The sequence below is a fragment of the Phyllobates terribilis genome, unplaced genomic scaffold (assembly GCF_046119375.1).
Source record: "Phyllobates terribilis strain yellow unplaced genomic scaffold, ASM4611937v1 Scaffold_2__4_contigs__length_985480577, whole genome shotgun sequence".
In the NCBI taxonomy this organism is placed as follows: Eukaryota; Metazoa; Chordata; class Amphibia; order Anura; family Dendrobatidae; genus Phyllobates; species Phyllobates terribilis.
Genome location: NW_027362762.1, coordinates 61,912,152 through 61,935,422, shown reverse-complemented (window position 1 = coordinate 61,935,422; position 23,271 = coordinate 61,912,152). Strand labels below are relative to the sequence as shown.

Sequence of the window (23,271 nt, the reverse complement as noted above, 5' to 3'; positions counted from 1 at the left end):
AGTGTATATCGTATATATTCGAGTATAAGCCGAGCCGAATATAAGCCGAGGTACCTAATTTTACCACAAAAAACTGGGAAAACGTATTGACTCGAGTATAAGCCGAGGGTGGAAAATGCAGCAGCTACTGGTAAATTTCCCCATCCTGGTAAGTATTGCCCCCTCAACCCCAATCCTGGTTTGTATGGCCCCCTCAACCCCAATCCTGGTATGTATGACCCCCTCATTCCCCAATCCTGGTATGCATGGCCCCCTCATCCCCTAATCCTGGTATGTGTGGCCTCCTCATCCCCAAATCCTGGTATGTATGGCCCCCTCATCCCCCAATCCTGGTATGCATGGCCCCCTCATCCTCTAATCCTGGTATGTATGACCCCCTCATCCCCCAATCCTGGTATGCATGGCCCCCTCATCCCCTAATCCTGGTATGTGTGGCCTCCTCATCCCCTAATCCTGGTATGTGTGGCCTCCTCATCCCCTAATCCTGGTATGCATGGCCTCCTCATTCCCTAATCCTAGTATGCATGTCCCCTCATCCCCTAATCCTGGGTACGCATGGCCTTCTCATCACCTAATCCTGGTATGTATGGCTTCCTCATCCCCTAATCCTGGTATGCATGGCCCCCTCATGCCCTAATCCTGGTATGTATGGCCTCCTCATCCCCTAATCCTGGTATGCATGGCCTCCTCATCCCCTAATCCTGGTATGTATAGCCTCCTCATCCCCCAATCCTGGTATGCATGGCCCCCTAATCCCCTAATCATGGTATGTATGGCCCCTTCATCCCCTAATCCTGGTATGCATGGCCCCCTCATCCCCTAATCCTGGTATGCATGGCTCCCTCATCCCCTAGTCCTGGTATGTATGGCCCCCTCATCCCCTATTCTTGATATGTGTGGCCTCCTCATCCCCTAATCCTGGTATGTGTGGCCCCCTCATCCCCCAATCCTGGTATGTGTGGCCTCCTCATCCCCTAATCCTGGTATGTGTGGGCCCCCTCATCCCCCAATCCTGGTATGCATGGCCCCCTCATCCCCCAATCCAGGTATGTGTGGCCCCCTCATCCCTCAATCCAGGTATATGTGGCTTCCTCATCCCCTAATCCTGGTATGTGTGGCCCCCCTCATCCCCCAATCCTGGTATGCATGGCCCCCTCATCCCCTAATCCTGGTATGTGTGGCCCCTCATCCTCCAATCCTGGTATGTGTGGCCTCCTCATCCCCTAATCCTGGTATGTGTGGCCCCCCTCATCCCCCAATCCTGGTATGCATGGCCCCCTCATCCCCCAATCCTGGTATGTGTGGCCCCCTCATCCCCCAATCCAGGTATATGTGGCTTCCTCATCCCCTAATCCTGGTATGTGTGACCCCCTCATCCCCCAATCCAGGTATATGTGGCCTCCTCATCCCCTAATCCTGGTATGTGTGGCCTCCTCATCCCCTAATCCTGGTATGTGTGGCCTCCTCATCCCCTAATCCTGGTATGTGTGGCCTCCTCATCCCCTAATCCTGGTATGTGTGGCCTCCTCATCCCCTAATCCTGGTATGTGTGGCCCCATCACAGTACAGTTAAAAAATAAACACTTATACTCACCTTCCTTCCTCACCTCTGCTCCAGCGCTGCGTCCTGTCTGCAGCAGCTCATGTCTGCATCTGAGGCGCAGCGCGCGCTCTCAGACACTGCTGTGAGCTGCTGCCGGCACATTCACTCCTCTCCACGCCGGGACTATGGGCGTGAAGAGGAACGAATATGCATTCTCTTTAGTAGCGGGCAATGAGAGCAGGAGCCGCGGCTCAGCGCTCCTCGATGCCCACTGCTAAAGGGAAATGAATATTCGCTCTTCTCCACGCCCGAGTATAAGCCGAGGGGGGCTTTTTCAGCAGAAAAAAATGTGCTGAAAATTTTGGTTAATACTCGAGTATATACGGTGATTGCTTTATTGAGAATGGGGCAAAAAGGGGAGTGATTTGAACTTTTATGTTTTTTTAATTTTTTTAAACATTTTTTTTTTTTACTTTTTACTTCCTTCAATAGTCTCCTTAGGAGACTTGAAGCTTCGATCATCTGATCGTCTTGTGCTACACTATGCTACATGTAGCAGAAATCTCCCACAGGCCGGAGTTCATACATTTACAATGGCAGGCACCTGAGTCCCCTGCAGACCCTCGGCTGTCATGCCATCGCATCGGATCATGTGACAGGGGTGCCGATGGGCGGGTCTTGTGATGCGCTTTCCCCCCGACACCGTATTAAATGCCGCTGTCAGAGATTGACAGCGGCATTTAACATGTTAACAGCCACGGGTAGATTGCAGATCCACCCGTGGCTGTTATGTGCGGGGAAAGATGCGGGCTCAGCGCCGGTGCCTGCACCAAATGCAGGGCCACGACCAATAACGTACCTATTCTCACAGATTTCGCTAGTTCTGTAAAAATCAGTTTTTAAATTGCTAAAAAAAAAGCTACAAAAACGCATTGTGTGAACATAGCCTAAAAGAGTTTGTTTTTACGCATTTTTTACAGCCTTTGTAAGTTCACGTGGAGTTTTTTTGCTGTTGATTTTAAAGCAGATCCGCCTCAAAATCCACATGAAAAATACCCTGAGATTTATTCATCATTTGCGATATTTTTAAGTCACTTTTATTTATTTTTATCATAAGTTATTCCTTGACTTTTTTTTTGCCAAATTCTTCAAAAAAGGGGAAAAAATAAATTTTGGGCAAAAACATTCTTTATTTTTGCCTTTAACATTTTTGTTCACAGGGTTTTTCTGTGGATTTTGACTAATTTCAAAAGGGGCTTCAGTCCGTTGTCAGGGGGGGGCTTCCAAAACCTGTTACCCATAGCAACCAGAGAGCTGCTTTTATTTCACTCATCTCCAAGAGCCGGCAGCCGATTGGTTGCTATACTGTGGTGCTCCTAGCCAATCGACTAGCTCGTTTCTATTATGTGGCCATTTTCCGTCTGGTGACACTTTTTACAGGACAGCCGCCATATTGGGACTTTCTATCAATGTCTTCTCTTATTTTTACACCACACTGCTCTGCCGCTTAGGACGAGGCCCCGCCCTCAGATCACATGACCGTCTCACCTCCGCTGTGTCATGTGACCGCTGACACTATTTAACCCTTGCACACGGCTGCTCTTCCGTACTCGGACTAGGACGACGGGGCGATGGAGAAGCTGTGCTGGGTGCTGGTGATTGCGCTGCTGGCGGTCTGGAGCCGGCCTGGGACCGCTGACACCCCGGCCAACTGCTCTTTCCCGGACCTGGAAGGGACCTGGGAGTTCAAAGTGAGCCCCAGTAAAGGAGGAGCCCACACCAGGAACATAGACTGCTCCCAGCTGGGTGAGATGGGGGAGGGGTGCAACCTGGGCACTGGGGTGGGGATGAAGTAGAGTCCTAAGTTATGGCAGACCCCTAACCTTATCTGCTTCTGGGTGATAGAGTGTGAGCTCTGTGGGCCAGAGCATAGTGGTATAATGGAGGGTGAGCCCTGCTGCCCCGGGGTTGGTGATCTAAAGGAGGGTGAGCTCTGCTGCTGGGGTCGGTGATCCGATGGAGGGGGAGCTCTGCCGCCCCGGGGTCGGTGATCCGATGGAAGGGGGAGCTCTGCCGCCCCGGGGTCGGTGGTCCGATGGAAGGGGGAGCTCTGCCGCCCCGGGGTCGGTGGTCCGATGGAAGGGGGAGCTCTGCCGCCCCGGGGTCGGTGGTCCGATGGAAGGGGGAGCTCTGCCGCCCCGGGGTCGGTGGTCCGATGGAAGGGGGAGCTCTGCCGCCCCGGGGTCGGTGGTCCGATGGAAGGGGGAGCTCTGTGGTCATTGATAGTGAGGTGTGATGGAGTGTGAGCCTTGTGGTCCAGCTCAGTTTCATGTGACCACTTCCTCGCCCACGCATTTATCTGATGTTATTTGTTAGATTGCAATCTCTGCGGCCTGGGCCACATGATCCCCGTGGCTCTGCTGATTAGGAAAGGCTTCTCTGACATCAGACGAAAAAAAAAATTAAAACCGTAGAAATCCACATGTTGGTAAAGATGTTCTGTGTGCGAATAGACCATTTCCTCCCATATTGGCTCATAAGGGGCTCTAGATCGTGAGTTCTGTGGACGAGGTGTTGATTTAGGGTCATGGTTTCCTCCTTAGCAGAAGAGTAAATGCTTATCCCAGAATGCACTGGTGTAAAGATTAGATATCTGGAAATCCCCTTGTGAATAGAAACTTGACAAATGTCCTATTAACCCCTTTCTATCAGAGCTGGTTGACAATCAATATGGCCGCAGAGTTGGTGGTCTCTTTGCAAGCCCTTGCTTTGCTAGGTGGTAGGTTGCCCATTAAGAGCCTTATTATACTGGGTAACTGTGTTGCAGGAGATGTTCTGCAGCATCTGAGCCCCGGCCCTGCTTTGTGTGGGCGATTCCTGTTCTTCTGTCTTGTACTTTCGCTTTTAGCTGAGCCGTCTCCGGCTGCTACTTTCTGTATTGCTTTACATGACGCTGTAACTTTATATCCACAATGTAACTGCAGGTTCTGTCTGCTTCCAGCAGGTAAAGGGTTAATCCCGCCATGGTGTTTTTGGCTTCCTCTATTGTGCAATGTGCCCAGAGTAAAGTGCTGTTATACTTGGGACAGGTACAGACTTGTCACACAGTCCTGAGCACCATGATTAGTTGTGACGTCAGGCGGCTGCAGTAAAGCCTGGGGCCACACAATGCCTGCAGATCAGCGGTGTGCTGGTTAGTGACTTGCGGGTAGAAGCAGGGCTGTGGAGTTGGTAAGCCAAACCTCCGACTCCTCAATTTCCCCGACTCCGACTCCCTCGTGTGATAAATTTACTGTAGCACAGATTAAGCTCAGCTAAAAGTCTAGACCCTTAAATCAGGAATAGGACAGACATTTATAGGACATTTCATAACTTTCCCAAATTCTTATGAAAAAATATTCCCCACAAACTGCATTGAACTACTGTACCCAATTTATTATATATTTTAGGAGTCTGAGTCAGTACATTTTACTCCGACTCCACCAAAATGGACTCAGACTCCATAGCCCTGGGTAGAAGTTGAGCTACTATAAAAAGAACATCCAATGGTAGAGAATTAAAATTTAAAGTTAACTTCTTTATTAATATCGTGCCATTATGAGGAGTCTTGGCAAAGCCCGCTGATAGACTGGATCAACCTTCAGTCTGTGTATGGGGTTATGGGGTGGCCTCCCGACCCTCCTCCGACTCCCAACAGTTGAGTCTGGTAGCAGCTGTCGTACAGCACAAAGAAGCACCCGGCTGAGTATTCCTCTGTGTGGGGGGAGTAAGGAAAGATGATCTGCAGAACTATCATTGTTCTGCTGATGTATATCTAATGTGTGTAGGGGAATTCATGGGGTCTGAGCTTTGGGACAAAAATGTAGTAGAGTACAGGTGGTAATTGTCAGACGACCGTTCATTTTACCAACCAGTGTCTCCCCTCTCCAAGCGTTTATGTACTTTCAAGGGTAGAAGGTTGCGGTCCTTGGCTTGTACCATCGGACTTTGAGAGTTCAACTGCTCGATCTTGTCCTCCTCCACTGTAATCAGCTGGCGAGACATAGGTGGCCACCATACACCTCAGGTGATCGCTGAGCTTGGACAGCTTTCATCTATTGTGTACTGGGGCCTTTGAGCTCGAAGTCTTTGTTTGGTGTTAGTTGTAAGGAAATATTCCTAGTGTCTCCAAAGACTTTGTAAATGGAGCTCTAGTGGTAAGTCTGACATATACGCCAGGAACCTGGGAGACTTCGGCACGGTGTGCATAGCCTCTAGTTCAATATCCACCTAGATTGCCCCAGTGCATATGCCCTATAGGGTTTTCCCTTTATAAACCAGAGTGACGTACCACTCCCAGAAGAGTTCCTCTCGATCCGTTTGAGATGAGCTGTCCTGATCTGAAGTCCAGTCCTGTTCACTTTACCAGTTGGGTTCTTGATGATCCATGATGACATGGGGCCTAGCAAGGGCAGAAACTATGACCAGGCTCGGGACGATCGCAACGAAAATCATCTTGTGCATTGACATTATCATATGCCAAGGAGTAGTGATTGTCAGTGGACCTCCCTGTCATGATAGATGATTACCGTAGGCTTTAGCAGCCGCGCCCCATGATCGCGATCTGAGGATGCTGCAATAAAGAGGGTTATCCAAACTTGTTAAACTTTCCAGAAGCTGCATACTATAGAACAAAAGTTTTAATGCGCACCCTTAAGAGGGGTAGTTCACCGTTCACTTCCACATCAGGCCATAGGCGCGGTACTGATCACGTCACTGATGCAGAAGTGAGCCATGCTGGACAACTTTAACTTCTGTGTTACTATTTAAAGGGTTATTCCCATCTTAAAACAACCCTTGGAACTTGACAAGCGATCAGTTTATACTATATGGCTGATCTCAGGGGGTCCAACCACTCCCAAGAGCAGTACTGAAATGCGCTGTTTTCATGGAGGCCGCTCAGGCGCAGGCCTACAGTCTGGAGACTTAAATGGAGCGGCAGTGCTCATGTGCGGCCACAGCTTGTCACGCAAGGTGTGGGAAAGACATAGCACAAAGGGAAGAGGGAAAGGGAGCCCAGACTCTAGGAGGTCTCCACTCCCTCCTTTCCCTAGTCTGGTCTAGTGTCACCCTGTCTCCCCTAGCGACCCTATATTGGCTCTTCGCCTGTCTTTCCCTGGCATATGGCTAAGGCTAGGGAAGGGAGGAGATGAGCACTAGTTGATCCCCACTGAACACTAAAGACGACAAGGGAGGATGACAATTGTAAAACCTGCTTAAAGGAGCCCTAAGGGCACACAACTCTATTGTGCTCTATGCTTCTCGGGTTTATGTAATGTGAATCTTCAGCTTATAAATACCGGAGGGGATTTGGAATATGGCCTTGTGTGGCATCACATAGAAGTCTAAAACTCTCGTTATACTAGGGCCGGTGGAAAAGACTGCTAAGATCACTATAAGACCGCTGGATTCCGCTGAAGATGACATGGGAAATGTTGGCTTTGTTACCATCATCTACAACCAAGGCTTTGAAGTCGTGATCAATGGGTACAAGTGGTTTGCCTTTTTCAAGGTATGTGCGGTTTGTCTAGACTTTCAGGAGATGGGTGGGGGGGATCCTGAGCAGAGACCCTCACTCAGGTCTCCAGGGAGGCTCAAGTGGTCCCAATATACATGATAACCTTTTCTATAATGACACCTTAAGTCAGGGGTGTACATAAAAATTATGGGGCCCCATAGCAGAAGTTCTAATTGGGCATCCCCCCCACCAAAAAAAAAAAAAATAATAAACTTTCACACCGTATAATTGCTTGCATACAGTATAATGGACCTCCACATTTTATAATGGCCCCACATAGCCTTCCTTACAGTATAATCTGCCCCCTCCCCCCATGGTCTTCCACACGGTCACCCCCTGGGCGATATCAGACCTCTACTATGGCCATACAGGTTATAGAAAAGTAAATCTATACCTACCTGTATGGCCCATAGCAGAGGTCTGATTGCAGAGAAATCTGGTTTTATAAACCTCGTTTTTCTCAGGCTTGGCGTCCAGGAGGCTCCAAGCAATCCCTGCCTATGTGGTTATTATTCCCCCAAATCCCTGCCTATATGCTTAATTATCATATCCCCCCCCCCCGTCCCCTGCACATCACAGGGCCTGTGCACTGTGCTCCCTGCCTTCCCGGGCATGAGCTCACAGAAAGCGTGCTTTGCTTCATCCCGGCCCCGTATGGGCCATACAAGTGTGTATAGACTTACTTTTCTATACCCTGTATGGCCATAGTAGAGGTCTGATAACTCCAAAGTGGTGACAGATTCCCTTTAAAAAAAATAAATAGTCCTCAACTCTCCTGCTTCCTCCCGATGCTCCGGTCTCCTCAGCATGTGGTGTAAAGCGCTGGACATCTCATAGCAGCGGGCGCCCTGTAATGATGTCATCGCGCCCGCTGCTCTGAGACGTCGAGGAAGAATGATGGCGGTGGAAGCAGATTCTCCCTCCTCCATCATTGCTTGCACTGGGCCCCCCTTACGGCCGTCAGCACGAGCAGTGATGATGTAGGAATGAGCGTCAGACACTTTCACCCCCATCTATGCGGGCTTCCGGGTGCTAAAGGCGGTGCCCGGTGCGGTGAGAACCTGCTGCAGGCCCCCCGGCTCACTGGCCTCATAGCAGTGGCGTGACCTGCCGCCATTGGTGGTACGCCAGTGTCTTAAGTTCAGATGGCCATATTTCAGTGTGTATATACACCACAATATCCAGGACTGGTCACTGCTCTGACCCAAACTTACAGTCCCATAGGCATTGGAGGCTAACAGGTCAGGAGACCCTTATAGTCACTCCTACAGACCCCTTATAAATGGGAATAATAATGTGGTTTCCACATCCCAGCACCTATCGCAGATTTGGGATGGCGGGGGGATTGCTATGATGGTAGGTGGTCTTAATGACCATGGCTGGGAGTTTGGTGCTTTTGGTCATCCGTGTAACTCTGCGTTCTTCACTTCCAGTATGAGCAGCATGGAAGCAACGTCACCAGTTACTGCCATGACACCTTCCCTGGCTGGGTGCACGACGTGCTGGGGAATAACTGGGCCTGCTTCGTCGCAAAGAAGGCCTCCTCCGGGTCCGGTATAAAAGTCAACCCAGTGCCATTTCCCAAGGAAGGAGGATGGTGAGTCTTGTAGTATAAATGGTCGCAGGCCAACGGGTCCTGATGCACAAACGACATAGAATCTATCCTAACACTTTCCCCCCCCCTGTCCCCTTTGTCCCCATTTGTGGGCCAGCTTGTAGATTTGGATGATGCCGTTCACCTTACTCTATACAAGTAAATTTCTGCTTTTGTTCTTCCCTGGTTGCTTTTCCGACATTCATTGTGCAATAGAAATAGCTTAACCTGATTCTACAGTTGGGTATAATTATGCCGATGCCTAAGGGTGTGATGTGTTTTTGTTCATGCACATATATAATATTATATTTGTGCTTCTCACAAAATTAGAATATCATCAAAAAGTTTGTTTATTTCAGTTCTTCAATACAAAAAGTGAAACTCCTATATTATATAGAATCATTACAAACAGAGTGATTTATTTCAAGTGTTTATTTCTGTTACTATTGATGATTATGGCTTACAGCCAATGAAAACACAAAGGTCATTATCTCAGTAAATTAGAATACTTTTTAAAATCAGTTTTCAAGCTGTTATAATCTGAAATGTATGGTCAGTAAATGCTCTCCATACTTGGTCGGGCTCCTTTTACATCAATTACTGCATCAATGTGGCATGGAGGCGATCAGCCTGTGGCACTGCTGAGGTGTTATGGAAGCCCTGGTGGCTTTGATAGCAGCCTTCAGCTCGTCTGCATTGTTGTGTCTGGGGTCTCTCATCTTCCTCTTGACAATACCCCATAGATTCTCTATAATAGATTCTCTATGGGGTTAAGGTCAGGCGAGTTTGCTGCCAATCAAGCATAGTGATACTGTTGTGTGTAAACCAGGTATTGGTACTTTTGGCCGTGTGGACAGGTGCCAAGTCCTGCTGGAGAATGACATTTCCATCTCCAAAAAGCTTGTCGGCAGAGGGAAGCATGAAGTGCTCTACAATGTCCTGGTAGACGGCTGTGCTGACTTTGGTCTTGATAAAACACAGTGGACTTACACCAGCAGATGACATGGCTCCCCAAACCATCACTGATTGTGGAAACTTCACACTAGACCTCCACCGGCTTGGATTGTGGCCTCTCCACTCTTCCTCCTGACTCTGGGACCTTGTGGAGTGTGTCAGTGACTGCCTTCTGGACATCTGTCAAGTCAGCAGTCTTCCCCATGTTTGTGGAGCCTACTGAAACAGACTAAGGGACCTTTTTAAATGCTTGGGAAGCCTTTGCAGGTGTTTTTTTTTTTTTTTATTAATTATTCTAATTTACTGAGATAATGACTTTTGTGCTTTCATTGGCTGTAAGCCATAATCATCAACATTAACAGAAATAAACACTTGAAATAGATCACCTGTTTGTAATGACTCTATATAATACATGAGTTTTACTTTTTGTATTGTAGAACTGAAATAAATTAACTTTTTGATGATATTTTAATTTTGGGAGATGGACCTGTATCTCTGACCTTCTCTGGCTTTATAATGCCTGAGATGTCAACTATCAAACAGGTGGGTGGAGATGGAGCAAAAACAAGCAAGTGGTAAGGTGCACTGAAATGTTTGGCTACACCAAGGTGTGCGCTTTGTGCTTGGTCTGAGGAGTCATTCTGTGATTACAGCCCCCCCCCCCCTTTTTTTAAAATTGAGGTATATGATTTTATCCACTATTAATGTGTATACACTAATCTTCTCCCCTTCCTGCTGCAGGACCTCGCGTGCAACCTTCAAAAGCAACCATGGATTTGTGCAGCAAATAAACTCTGTCCAGAAATCTTGGACTGCGAGGGTGTACCCTGAGCTGGACGGGCTGTCAATGGAAGATCTTCTGAGGCGGGCCGGCGGGCGCAAATCTAAAATTCCAAAGTACGTCAGTCTGTAGATGAGAATCCTGAATACTGTGGTGCATCAGTATCTCCTCATTGTGCTGCATATACTGCGCTACGATGGGGCAAACGCCAAGGGGTGAGACCCAGTAGTGCCCCACACTCGTGCAGACTACGGGTAGAGGTCGATGTACTTTGAGGTTGTTTTGTGGGGTGTATTTTGGGGAATTAAAATGTGTGTATGTATGTTTATTATATGTTTTGTTTTGTTTTTTTTCTCCTGTGATCTCGCAGCATTCCTCCCCCGGCTCCTCTGCCCACTGACGAGAAATTTAAAGCTCTCCCCGATGCTTGGGATTGGCGCGATATTGATGGGCACAACTTTGTCAGCCCTGTCAGGAATCAAGGTACCGTCACAAGGCAGTCTAGCTCATTGGAATTAAACTGGGGAAGGAAAGACTGACGTGTGGTTTTTACGTAGGAGGTTGTGGCAGCTGTTACTCCTTTGCAACCATGGGAATGTTGGAAGCTCGTATCCGCGTGATGACCAAACTCCAGCAAAAGCCCATACTGAGCCCCCAGCAAGTGGTGTCCTGCAGTAACTACTCCCAAGGTAAGTGGCCTTTGATGTAAATTGTACATGGTTAACTGCGGCATAATGGCTGTAACGCTTACGTGGTAGGTGACACACTGGCAAGGCGGCATTTTTTTGCTTATTGCAGATTCCTAAGCAAACGTGCGTATCTGTCTGTTTTTAACCCCTTATAGAGAGATGATGTACCAGTATGTCATACGCCGGCTCCCTAACTTTGATATGGGCTCGCAGGCCGAGCCTGCATCTATCCTGGCACATAAGTGCAGATTTAATCAGCCGTCATCATGCGCCTCAATCAGCCGCTCTGCCCACGGCTGTTAAATCCCGCCAATGAGTTGTCCCTATAGCCGGGGTCTGCGGAAGAACCCGTGCCTGTCATTATGACCCTCCTGTTAAAGATCAGCGTTCATAGGATATCGTGCGTTTCAGTATATATAGCAGGGGTGAAGCACTGCTGTGTATACCATGAACAATCAGACGATCGCAGCTTCCAATCCCCTAAGGGGACTACTGAATACTGTGGGGGGGGGGGGGGGGAGTCTTTAAAAAATATGAAAAGGAAAAAAAATAACACGTTCAAATAACCCCTTTTGCCCCATTAAAAATAGGTGTATCTTTTATCGTTGCGTTCGTAAAAGGACGATGAATGTTATGTTTTTAAATCTGTAAACGGTGAGTGAAGAAAACTGATACTCCAGAATTATGTTTTGGTTCTTTTTCTTTTTTGTGTTTTTTTTTTTTTTTTTTTTTAAATGAATTTCTAAATTCTTATTTATTCCACGCTCTTGGGCTCGTGGAGCTTTTTCTACTATTTGACGTATTGATCAGCCATTTACTTCAGTTAAGAGCCAGTATGGCACCACGTGGTGTTGGATGTATAGCAGTTTGCAGAGGTGTATCTCTGTTTCCTGGCACCCCCCCAAGCACATATGTGATTTGTACACTTAGTCACGTGCCGACAAGCTGCTCTTCCTAATTCTCTCTATGTTCAGTGAAAAACTGAGCGAAGCAGGAAGAGAAGCTCGTTTTAATGTGACCATAAGTATGAAAATCACATATAAGTGCAGTGGCCGTGTGATAACTGCTGGAACCTGCAAGCAGAGCTGAATCCTGACAGTGAAGATATTACACGCTATTAGTTGTCTTTCTCCCATGCTTTCAAATCCTATCAAAGAATTCCCATCAAGGAAAGATGTATAAAAATATCATCTTTTATGGAACATATTAATTAGACAATTACATATAGTGTAAGGAAGCTCATGGTAACAAAGTGTGCAAATAAAAGACAAAAAAAAACAAACCGAGGACGCACTACTCAACCCAGGACTCGGTAGATAATCTGGGAAGGTAAATATTCAGTTCAAGCTACCAGCTCTCACAAATATACCACACCAGTAATTCCTGTGTCCATGCATAAATCCTAACAATCCCAGAGCCTACAACAATAGAAGGAACAAAACACGTACTGAGGATAACATATCAAATACCTGCTGAGATAGAGAAGCTATAATCGGACACACCCCTCAGGTGGGCGCACGTTCACCCCTACGCGCGTTTCAATATACCTTCGTCAGGGGGTGGTGTCAGAAAGAGGTCAGACAGCTCTTTTATGTAAAAAGCCCCCAATCGGCACAAGCTGTACTCATGGTGACGCATGCAGCGTCGCCGCTAACTGGACAACCCGCAGCGTCTCCGTCAGACAGGATCGCCTCTGGGTCTCATGGGAATCACATGATCCCGGAAGGTCCTGGCAGATAGATGCCGGGTGATGTAGAAAGAGCCGCGACGTGCATGCATGCAGGTCCTGCAGTGACTGTACGGGGACCGTAATGAAGTGGAAGTACTGTTAGAATTTACTACAGGGCTTCACTTTATAATTAAAGGGCTCATTCAGGCTTCTGAATTCTCACAGCGCATGCACTGTACACCTAGGATTCTCCCTTGCCAGTGGCAAGAGTGGCCGGTCATGTGAGCACAAGTATGCGATTTGTGTACTTCTGGCCATGTTCCGACTAGATGTGTCCAATCACGCTTAATTCATTGTCATTGAGTAAGGCCACGCATGTCTAGTCAGCATGTATGCAAATCGCACAAGAGAATCCTGACAGCGTGCAGTGTGCATTGTGAGAATTCAGAAGTCTGCAGTCACATAGAATGACTGCAGACTCCTCACACTTGGATAACCCCTTTAATGCTCTTACTAACTAATTCTCAAGGTTTTTATTTGTTCTCACAAACCCATTTACATCCAGGTACCTGATAGATGACGCTGTCTCTGGAGTCGTCTTTCTTTTCTTCTTCATCTTGTGCAGACGCCATGATTTTTCTCATCCACAGCCGGAGACTTCCATCTTCTCCGGTCTTCTGCAGCACATCCCTATACGATACCCTGAAAGATAGCAGTGTCATTATAATGCTCCTGAATAAAAATATCTGCCCTACGCTGAGCCCCTGAATAAATAATTGACCCTCACTATATTCCCTACACAAAATACGACCCCCACGCTGTCCCTCTTATGATACATGCCCTCCACACTGCCCTCTCCTTTCCATACTGGGCCCCCTCTTTACACTGTCCTCACACTGTGTCCCCCTGTAGGGCCCAGTCTCGAAACTGTGCCCCCCCTCCCCTCTTATCACACTCCACCTCCTTGGGTTACTGTCCCCTCCTGGCTGTGACCTCACACACACACACACACACACACACACACACACACACACACACACACACACACACACACACACACACACACACACACACACACACACACACCCTCGGTAGTTATTCTGTGCCCACTCACACTTTTATACCCCCCCCCCCCATACTGTCTCCTCATATATTTACCCCCATACTGTGTCTGCACACATCACCCTTGCTCCCCATACTGTGTCCGTATACATTCCCCTCCTTCGCTCCCTATATTGTGTACTCACCCATCCTCTCCATTCTATGTCCGCACCAATAACCCACTCAAAAAAATCTCCCTCACCCCCATAGTAAATCTTCACCTGCATTACATCTTTGGTGTCTTCAGCTCTGGAGCACTTGCCACTATTGTGCTCCTCTGCAGCGCCAGTGAGTGACAGCAGCGTGATCACACTGCTGGCGTCGCTCTGACCCAGAGGTCAGAGCTTCAATTGTACTCTGGAAGTCGGCGCTGCAGCTTCTCTTGAGTCGGGTATCAGCTTAACACCCAGCTCGGAAAACTGCCGTCTCTCAGTCTGGGGGGGCGGCAGAATGCAGCTGCCAGGGAAGACACATCAGACCGCCGCATTAGGCGTCTACTGCGCCTCCCCGCGGGCTGCTCCTGGGGCACATGCCTCCCTCCCTAGATACTCCTGGCAGTGTGCACGTCCTCCTGATGAGCTGACTGTCGGTGGTCGCACATGCTCAGTTACTGTTGCCACAGCCAGGAGGTCTCTGTATAATGAGCGGCTGATAGAAACTGTTTATCGGGAGAGGAGCAGAGACTCTGAGGTATGACGGTATCATAGAGAATCTTCTTTGGAAGGGTTCTTTCACAAGTCCAGAGGTGTCCGTGTGGCAACCATGTGCCGCATCAGGATCACACATACTGGCGCCTGGGAATCAGCGGTACAGTTAGCGCTGTTCTCAAGTGCTGGCTGCTCCATGCTGCCCTCATCATTGTCCCCTGCTTGCGCTGCGATCAGCACCAGCCGGGGACTAAGAGAGTAGTAGTGTCTGCTCCTCCACAGTGTCCAACTGTAAAAATTAAAATCCATGTGACTGCTCACGCTGGGGAGCATGATGGAGCTGCACTCGGCCTGCGGTGTCCTGTCACTTACTGAGCTCAGATCAGCTCCGGGGCCACTCGCTGCAGCGCATCATGCTCCTGGGAGTGAGCGGTTGCATGGATTACAGCGGGGAACACTTAAAAATCCTTATACTCGCCTGTCTTATTTTTATTTTTATTTTATTCTTTTACAAGTGGAGACACCGGAAGCAGAATGCTACCCTCATCATTATCCCCTGCTGGTGCTTATCGCAGCGCCGGCAGCGGACTATGATGAGGGCAGCGTTCAGCACCCGGCGCTTGAGAATAGCGCTAACTGTACACTGATTCCCAGGCGCCTGTACGTGTCACACGGATGGCACCCGTGTGCATTGACTTGAATGGGTCCGTGCTGCCTGCCAAAAAAAAAAACAGACCTGTCTATGTGTGGGACACATGGTCTGTGGAAATCCACTGACATGTACGCAGACCCATTCAATTGAATGGGTCTGCTTGAGTCCGGTACGTGTGGAAACTGTCACCACTCGTACCGGACACGCTACCGTGTGATAGAGGCCTAAGGCTGGGTTCCCACGATGAGTTTTTGACTGTGTATTTTCGCTTTAAATTGGATGGGAAATCTAATGACCACTGTGTAGTGGTGTTTTAGTTTCTGGGAGCGGGGGGGGGGGGGTTGTCGCTAAAGGACAAGAAAGACCCCACGGGTCAGTGTGCATCATATGGTACGGGTGGAAACTGGCTTCAGATGTCTCCAACTCAATCAGGATGTTGTCTGTTTTCTTAGTTCAAAATGTGACAAACTTTTGAAAAGGTTCTCTCTTTAGTTTCCCTCTCTCCACCTTGTCCTGGAAGGTTACTGCCCTGTTCCATTATAGGAAATGTCTTGTTAATATTTGGAGCTCTGGAAAACTGGATGCCAAGCTCTTTGGTGATTTTCATGTGCCAATTAACCTGTGAGCAGACCAGAAATGCTATTCTCACCAAGCACAAGCAGTTTTTCTGTGTTTACCATCATGAACGAGGAATAGGCTGTCTGGTCTTCTGCTATGTTTAAAGCTTTATGAGGCTGTTAAGTTCACCTCCGGAGACTTGCAGACAGTTCGTGTGTCACAATCCATCCTTGGGCCGCGTTCACATGTCTGCGTGTCGCAATCCAAGTCTTATGGCCTAAGCGCTTGGGCTCCCTCTAGTTGTGGCTGCATGGAACCATGATATCACTTTTTTAAGGTTAGTATCACAATTTTTTTGGATAGACATTCCTGAGACCATTGCGACACTCTTGATGGCACCGCAGCCAGTCCAGACATTACCGTCCATATTTTGGCCAAAAATACCATATGTGTTACTCCATAACAATCAGAAATATATGAATATTTAACTAGGGTATACAACTATACGATAAAAATTTAAAATCAAGACGCAAGGAGAGGCTGCTAAGTGTCACAAAACAATGAAGACAATACAAGGGGTAGTTACCGGATGGCAGAATAATACTAAGGAATGATAACAGTATAGTGGGGGAAATAAGTATTTGATACTCTGCCGATTTTGCAAGTCTTCCCACCTACAAAGAATGGAGAGGTCTGTAATTTTTATCGCAGGTACACTTCACCTGTGAGAGACAGAATCTAAAAATAAAAAACAGAAAAACACGTTGTATGATTTTTATATAATTAAATTGCATTTTATTGCATGAAATAAGTATTTGATCACCTACCAACCAGCAAGACTTCTGCCTCTCACAGACCTGTTAGTTTTTCTTTCAGAAGCCCTCCTACTCTGCACTCATTACCTGTATTAATTGCACATGTTTGAATTTGGTACCTGTATAAAAGACACCTGTCCACACACTCTATTAATCACACTCCAACCTCTCCACCATGGCCAAGACCAAAGAGCTGTCTAAGGACACCAGGGACAAAATTGTAGACCTGCACAAGGCTGGATGGCCTACAGGACAATAGGCAAGCAGCTTGGTGAGAAGACGACAACTATTGGCACAATTATTAGAAAATGGACGAAACACAAGATGACTGTCAATCTTCCTCAGTCTGGGGCTCCATGCAAGGTCTTGCCTCGTGGGGCAAGGATGATTCTGAGAGAGGTCAGAAATCAGCCCAAAACTACACAGGAGGACCAGGTCAATGACCTGAAGAGAGCTGGAACCAAAGTCTCAAACATTACTGCTAGTAACACACTACGCCGTCATGGCTTAAAATCCTGCAGGGCACGCAAGATCTCCCTGCTCATGCCAGCACATGTCCAGGCCCGTTTGAAGTTTGGCAATGACCATCTGGATGATCCAGAGGAGGCATGGGAGAAGGTCATGTAGTCGTATTTTGGAGTAAGAAGGTGGTTGAGTACAACCCCCAAGAACACCATCCCAACCGTGAAGCATAGTGGGGGAAACCTTATACTTTGGGGGTGCTTTTCTGCAAAGGAGACAGGACGACTACCGTATTGAAGGGAGGATGAATGGGGTCATGTATCGCAAGATTTTGGCCAACAACCTCCTTCCCTCTGTAAGAGCATTAAAGATGGGTTGGATCTTCCAGCATGACAATGACCCGAAACACACTGCCAGGGCAACTAAGCAGTGGCTCCGTAAGAAGCATTTCAAGGTCCTGGAGTGGCCTAGCCAGTCTCCAGACCTGAACCCAATAGAAAATCTTTGGAGGGAGCTGAAACTCAAGATTGTCCAGCGACAGCCCCAAAACCTGAAAGATCTGGAGGAGTGGGCCAAAATCCCTGCTGCAGTGTATGCAAACTTGGCCAAGAACTACAGGAAATATCTCACCTCTGTAATTGCAAACAAAAGTTTCTGTACCAAATATTTTAAGTTCTGTTTTTCTATTGTATCAAATACTTATTTCATGCAATAAAATGCTATTTAATTATTCAGAAAGCATACAATGTGATTTTTCTGGTTTTTATTTTTAGATTCTGTCTCATAGTTGAAGTGTACCTACGATAAAAATTACAGACTTCTTCATTCTTTGTAGGTGGGAAAACTTGCAAAATCGGTATGAAGTACTTCTTTTCCCACTGTATGTATATTCACAAAGTTGCAATGCAATTCTGAAAGCTAGATCTATAAAAATTGTTATGTATAAAACGAAGGTGCATTATAGTCAGACATATCGAAAAAATAAAAGGTCACCACATTTATCTCCATTTCAGACCTCCGACGCGCGTTTAGACCCTTTTTGAGGGAATCGTCATTATTTTGTTTCTCTCATCGGCCTCCCATTGCTTTCTATGATTCTTGATTTTAAATAACTTTATTTTTGTTGTGTAATTAAAAATTGTATTGTTTTTATACACTTGCTTAATTTCTGATCTTTATGGGATATATTAGGCTTGCTCTGTGTGCTCTTATTTATATTGGAATTACTTCTAGGATTTTAGGTTTCTTTCCTATTTAGGCCAAGTTCATACAGCCATGTTTCACCGTCTGAGAAAGGATTGTGGATTTGGATCAAATGCTCTTTTGTAGATGTCTGTCTTTTACCTTGAGGATTTGCTTTTGGCCGACCTCCTTCCTCCTGTGTAGACAGACTTTCTGACATCCTTCACTTTCATTTCTCTTCATCGCAGGTTGTGATGGCGGCTTCCCTTACCTGATCTCTGGCAAATACATCCAGGACTACGGTATCGTAGAAGAGTCCGACTTCCCGTACACCGGTCAAGACTCCAGCTGTACCCTGAAGGATAACTACTACAGATACTACTCCTCCGAGTACCACTATGTGGGAGGCTTCTACGGAGGCTGCAACGAAGCCTACATGAAATACGAGTTGATTATAGGGGGTCCTATCGCCGTAGCCTTCGAGGTTTATGATGACTTTATGTCTTATTCGGGAGGCATCTACCACCACACTGGGCTGCAGGATCGATTCAACCCATTCCAATTAACGAACCACGCGGTTCTCCTGGTGGGGTACGGAGTGGATTCCAACACCGGCGAAAAGTACTGGATCGTGAAGAACAGCTGGGGGGAGTCATGGGGGGAGAAGGGCTTCTTCCGAATACGGAGGGGCACAAACGAGTGCGCAATTGAAAGTATAGCCGTCTCTGCCACACCTATTCCCAAACTGTAAGAAGAGCCTGTGTGTGTAGGGGGGGGATCGTCCTGTGTGTGTATAGATTGAGGTGGGATTGCTTCATGCTGGACCTGCACAATGATTGCTGAATCTTCATAACCATGCTGTAATAGGTGGGTGGGGGACAGTTACAGACCTGCTAAACCCTTAGACCATGGCGGTTATTGGTCTAGATCTGCCAGTGATTAATCATGTCTTGACCTTTTCAGTTTTAGTACAATTTGGCAAACTTCTAGATGACTTTTTAATAGGGAGGGAATGGAAAAGGGACCTTTTAAAAATATGGCCACTGGTGTAATTGGATGATTTTGCTGGGGGAAAGCATTTTCTCTGCAGTGACCACTACATGTGAAATGTAGTATTACATGGCGGCTGTCCAGTAAAATGGCCGTCCCATGTAGTAGACCTCTCAGCTCTGACAGAACGTGGCTCTCTTCCTCGTGGATGTTCATCTGCCCCAATAGCGTGTGTGCAGATGCAGACAAGGGTGGGCTTCATGAGACTAATATAAATAAATATATATATATATATATATATATATATATATATATATATATATATATATATATATATATATATATATATATATATATAATATTTGGTGTAGTTCTGATCAGTGGAGTGGGCCTGGGTCCTGAGACCTCCACCGACTGATCATAACGCTGCAACGAAGCACACCGTTCCTCCATGAGCCGCGCACAGAGCGGTGTATGACCTCAATAGTAAGTCTGTGGCGCAATCAGTGAAGGCCCCAGGACCACCCCATCGATCGGCAGCCCCTATAATGAAGAATAAAACTTCAATCTCTCTTCCTGCAGAGGGGCTGTTCCTGCAATGTAAGCGCTGTTATTATCAGTGCGGTCATGTGACACTATGACGTGACCGCTGCAGTCAGTCAGAGGCTGCAGCCTTCTTGGTATTCCTTCAGAGCAGATGCTTGCTCTGGTGGAGTATTAAAGGATGCTGGGGTTTCAGATGAGCAGGATACAGACACAAGGCTTGGACCCCTGAATCTACAGGTGTATAGGCTTCCATGGCCATGTTGGGTATGGCTCTATGGAGGTCTGGGTAATGTGGCCACAGATTTGACCACCTTCCCATAATTACTAGCCAAAAAAACCCCAAACTTATAATATATATTGCTATAGCCGTTTCCCCCACACCGTACGATCCAGCCGCTCTCTTCTGCGCTTTTATATTCAGGCCTTGCTTTGCCATCAACCCTCTGCGTTTATAGGGTGAGCAGACGCGTACACGTGCACTAGGAGACTTCTCTCCACAAAGGGATTTTATGTGCCTTATTGTGATTTATTATCAGGGACTTTTTTTTGTTTTTATGCCATTTGTGAATTTTTAATGATTTTCAATAAAGATTGTTTATTAAAAAAAAAAAAACACACACAATGGCGGCTTTCCTCTCTTACCGTGCATAGTACGGGGGTTGGGAAAAAATCTAATGGGATTATAAAGCCACTCTGTCATGTATTTCTAAAAAAAAAAAAAAAGTACACCAGCACCACTAGGTCTAAGTGATCTATTGCAGAATGTATTATTGTTAAATCTGGTGACAGATCCGTTTTTAACCCTTTTCGGTTATATCCACCTGCTGGGGAAAATGGTGATGAAAACTGACATGGTCGCAACATGTGAATAGACGTTTTTGTTCTTGGTTTTTTTAATATACAGGTGCTGGTCTGTACAACACAGCTGGCACCCATCATCTGCGGAGACCATATTAATATCAGAGCCCTGGACAACCTGGCACCCCCCCCCCCCCCCAGACTACCAATATGCTGCAGACAGATGGGCACAGAGTATAGACCCAGGACAGCTCCATGCATGGTGTAGTGGCAGTTTTTGGAACTGCATCTCACTTCACATTTTGTTGGGTTGTTTTACATCTGAAGGACTCAGGATTGTAAAGTGTTGTCCAAATGTGGCCCATTATAGGGAGTACCGGCGTCCAATTCGTCGGCCTTAAAATGAGCACATTTAGACCTGACATCAGTTGCTCTGGCATCAATACATTATATAGTGGAGAAACCAACATAAGCTTAACAGCGCTGGGGTCCTGGGTTCAAATCCCACCAGGAACCACATCTGTAAGAAGTTTGTTTTCTTCTCCCTGTGTTTGCGTGGGTTTCCTCCCACACTACAAAGACAAAGGTCCCAAAAAAATAAGCAATGTAGACTGGTGGAAGGCATGCGGAGGTTGTGTGGTGGTCATTCTTACTTGCATTGTAGGTGACTCATGGGGGGGGCACTGGATAACATACGGGACGGTTTTAGAGGGCACTGTATAATGTTGTAGGTGACGGTTATGGAGACACTAACGAAGGTAACAGTTATGGGGCAGCTGCCGGCTTTTTGGCTTGTAGGGCACTAGCTGGCATTATTATTCGATGCCCTTCAGCTCGATCTCCAGCCATGGTGACTTGATGGATGAACGCTCTGTAGGAAGATCGATCTTCTGCAGCCTAGATAGGTCCACCAGGGTCTTCTCCACCATTATCTTGATAGTATCAAGCCATTGGGTTGCTGGTCTTTCTCTTCGCCTTGCTCCTTCTATTCTTCCGACCATGATGTCCTTCTCCAGTGATTGCCTCTATTCCATGATGTCCTTCTCCAGTGATTGCTCTCCTTGTATGATGTGTCCATAATAGACAAGTCGTAGCTTGGTGATCCTTGGTGACATATGTGGCTTGATTTGTTCCAAAATTGATTTGTTTGTTCTTCTTGCCATCCATGGTATTGATAACGTCCTTCTCCAGCACCACATCTCAAAGGTGTCAATTCTTCTTCTGTCTTGTTTCTTTATCGTCAAGGTTTTGCATCCATATGTGACCACAGATCTAGGTAACTAGTATGGAGGTAACAGCTGTTATTATAGTGACTGTCAAAGGGAATCGGTCGTGTCGAAAAAAACCACTATTTACCTGCAGATCTAGGTGTAATCTGCAGGTAATTAACAATAAAATCAAGCCAGCCCTCCTTACTGGAAGCGCAGCTGCAGGGAGAAAATGAACCTATATCTTCCCCAGACTTCTCGGCTTCCAGTCATTAGCTTGGTGCAAGGAGCGGATACAGTCACCAATCACTGCATCGTGTACAGGATAATTAGGCAGGAAGTATTTTCACCATATCATAATTTTTATGTAGATTTTCCACCTGCGCGCTGTATAAGAGTGAACGCTTATTGGATGAAACAGATCATGTGATGTGTAATGAGGGAGGTGCGGCCTGAGGATACAACGCCCTTTATCAGGATGTGCAGAATTATTAGCAGCTTGTTTTCCGCAAGCAAAATTGACCAAAAAAAGAGATTTCACTGACTCTGAAAAGTCAAAAATTGTTCCCAGTCTCACAGAGGAGGCCGCTCCAAAGATTGTCAGATATTGGGGTGATCACAGAACCAACAAAAGGTTTGTTGCAAATAATCACTAATAAAAGCTGCAGAAAAACTGCTGAAGACGTGAGAAGAATCAGAAGTGAAGAAACCAGGAGCCAAATCCTTCAATGCTGCCATATTTTAGTACCACAGCCTCCCTGGAGGCCAGAAGTACAAGGTGTTCAGTGCTCGGAGACACGGCCGAGGTGAGGAGGCTGAGCCCGACCACCACTGAGCAAGACACAGAAGTACAAGGTGTTCAGTGCTCAGAGACACGGCCGAGGTGAGGAGGCTGAGCCCGACCACCACTGAGCAAAACACAGAAGTACAAGGTGTTCAGTGCTCAGAGACACGGCCGAGGTGAGGAGGCTGAGCCCAACCACCACTAAGCAAGACACACAAGGTGTTCAGTGCTCGGAGACACGGCCGAGGTGAGGAGGCTGAGCCCGACCACCACTGAGCAAAACACAGAAGTACAAGGTGTTCAGTGCTCAGAGACACGGCCGAGGTGAGGAGGCTGAGCCCGACCACCACTGAGCAAGACACAGAAGTACAAGGTGTTCAGTGCTCAGAGACACGGCCGATGTGAGGAGGCTGAGCCCGACCACCACTGAGCAAGACACAGAAGTACAAGGTGTTCAGTGCTCCGAGACATGGCCGAGGTGAGGAGGCTGAGCCCGACCACCACTGAGCAAGACACAGAAGTACAAGGTGTTCAGTGCTCAGAGACATGGCCGAGGTGAGGAGGCTGAGCCCGACCACCACTAAGCAAAACACAGAAGGTGAAATGTCAAGACTGGTTGAAGAAATATCTGAAGGTGGATTCAAAGATTTTATGGACTGATGAGATGAAATTTGGCTCTGGACGGACCAGATGGATGGAACCATGGCTGGATCAATAACTGGTACAGACCTCCACTTCCAT

The 23,271-nt window shown here is 47.1% G+C and overlaps 1 protein-coding gene across 1 annotated transcript; it reads left to right on the top strand.

Moving 5' to 3' along the window:
* The first annotated feature begins 3,061 nt into the window (after nucleotides 1-3,061).
* CTSC (cathepsin C) lies at nucleotides 3,062-20,353 on the top strand. The gene is made up of 7 exons (XM_073662038.1): nucleotides 3,062-3,349; nucleotides 6,949-7,094; nucleotides 8,534-8,697; nucleotides 10,390-10,545; nucleotides 10,800-10,912; nucleotides 10,987-11,118; nucleotides 18,453-20,353. The coding sequence occupies exons 1-7, from the start codon at nucleotides 3,175-3,177 to the stop codon at nucleotides 18,953-18,955; spliced, it is 1,389 nt and encodes a 462-aa protein (XP_073518139.1). The 5' UTR covers nucleotides 3,062-3,174; the 3' UTR covers nucleotides 18,956-20,353.
* Nucleotides 20,354-23,271: the final 2,918 nt, after the last annotated feature.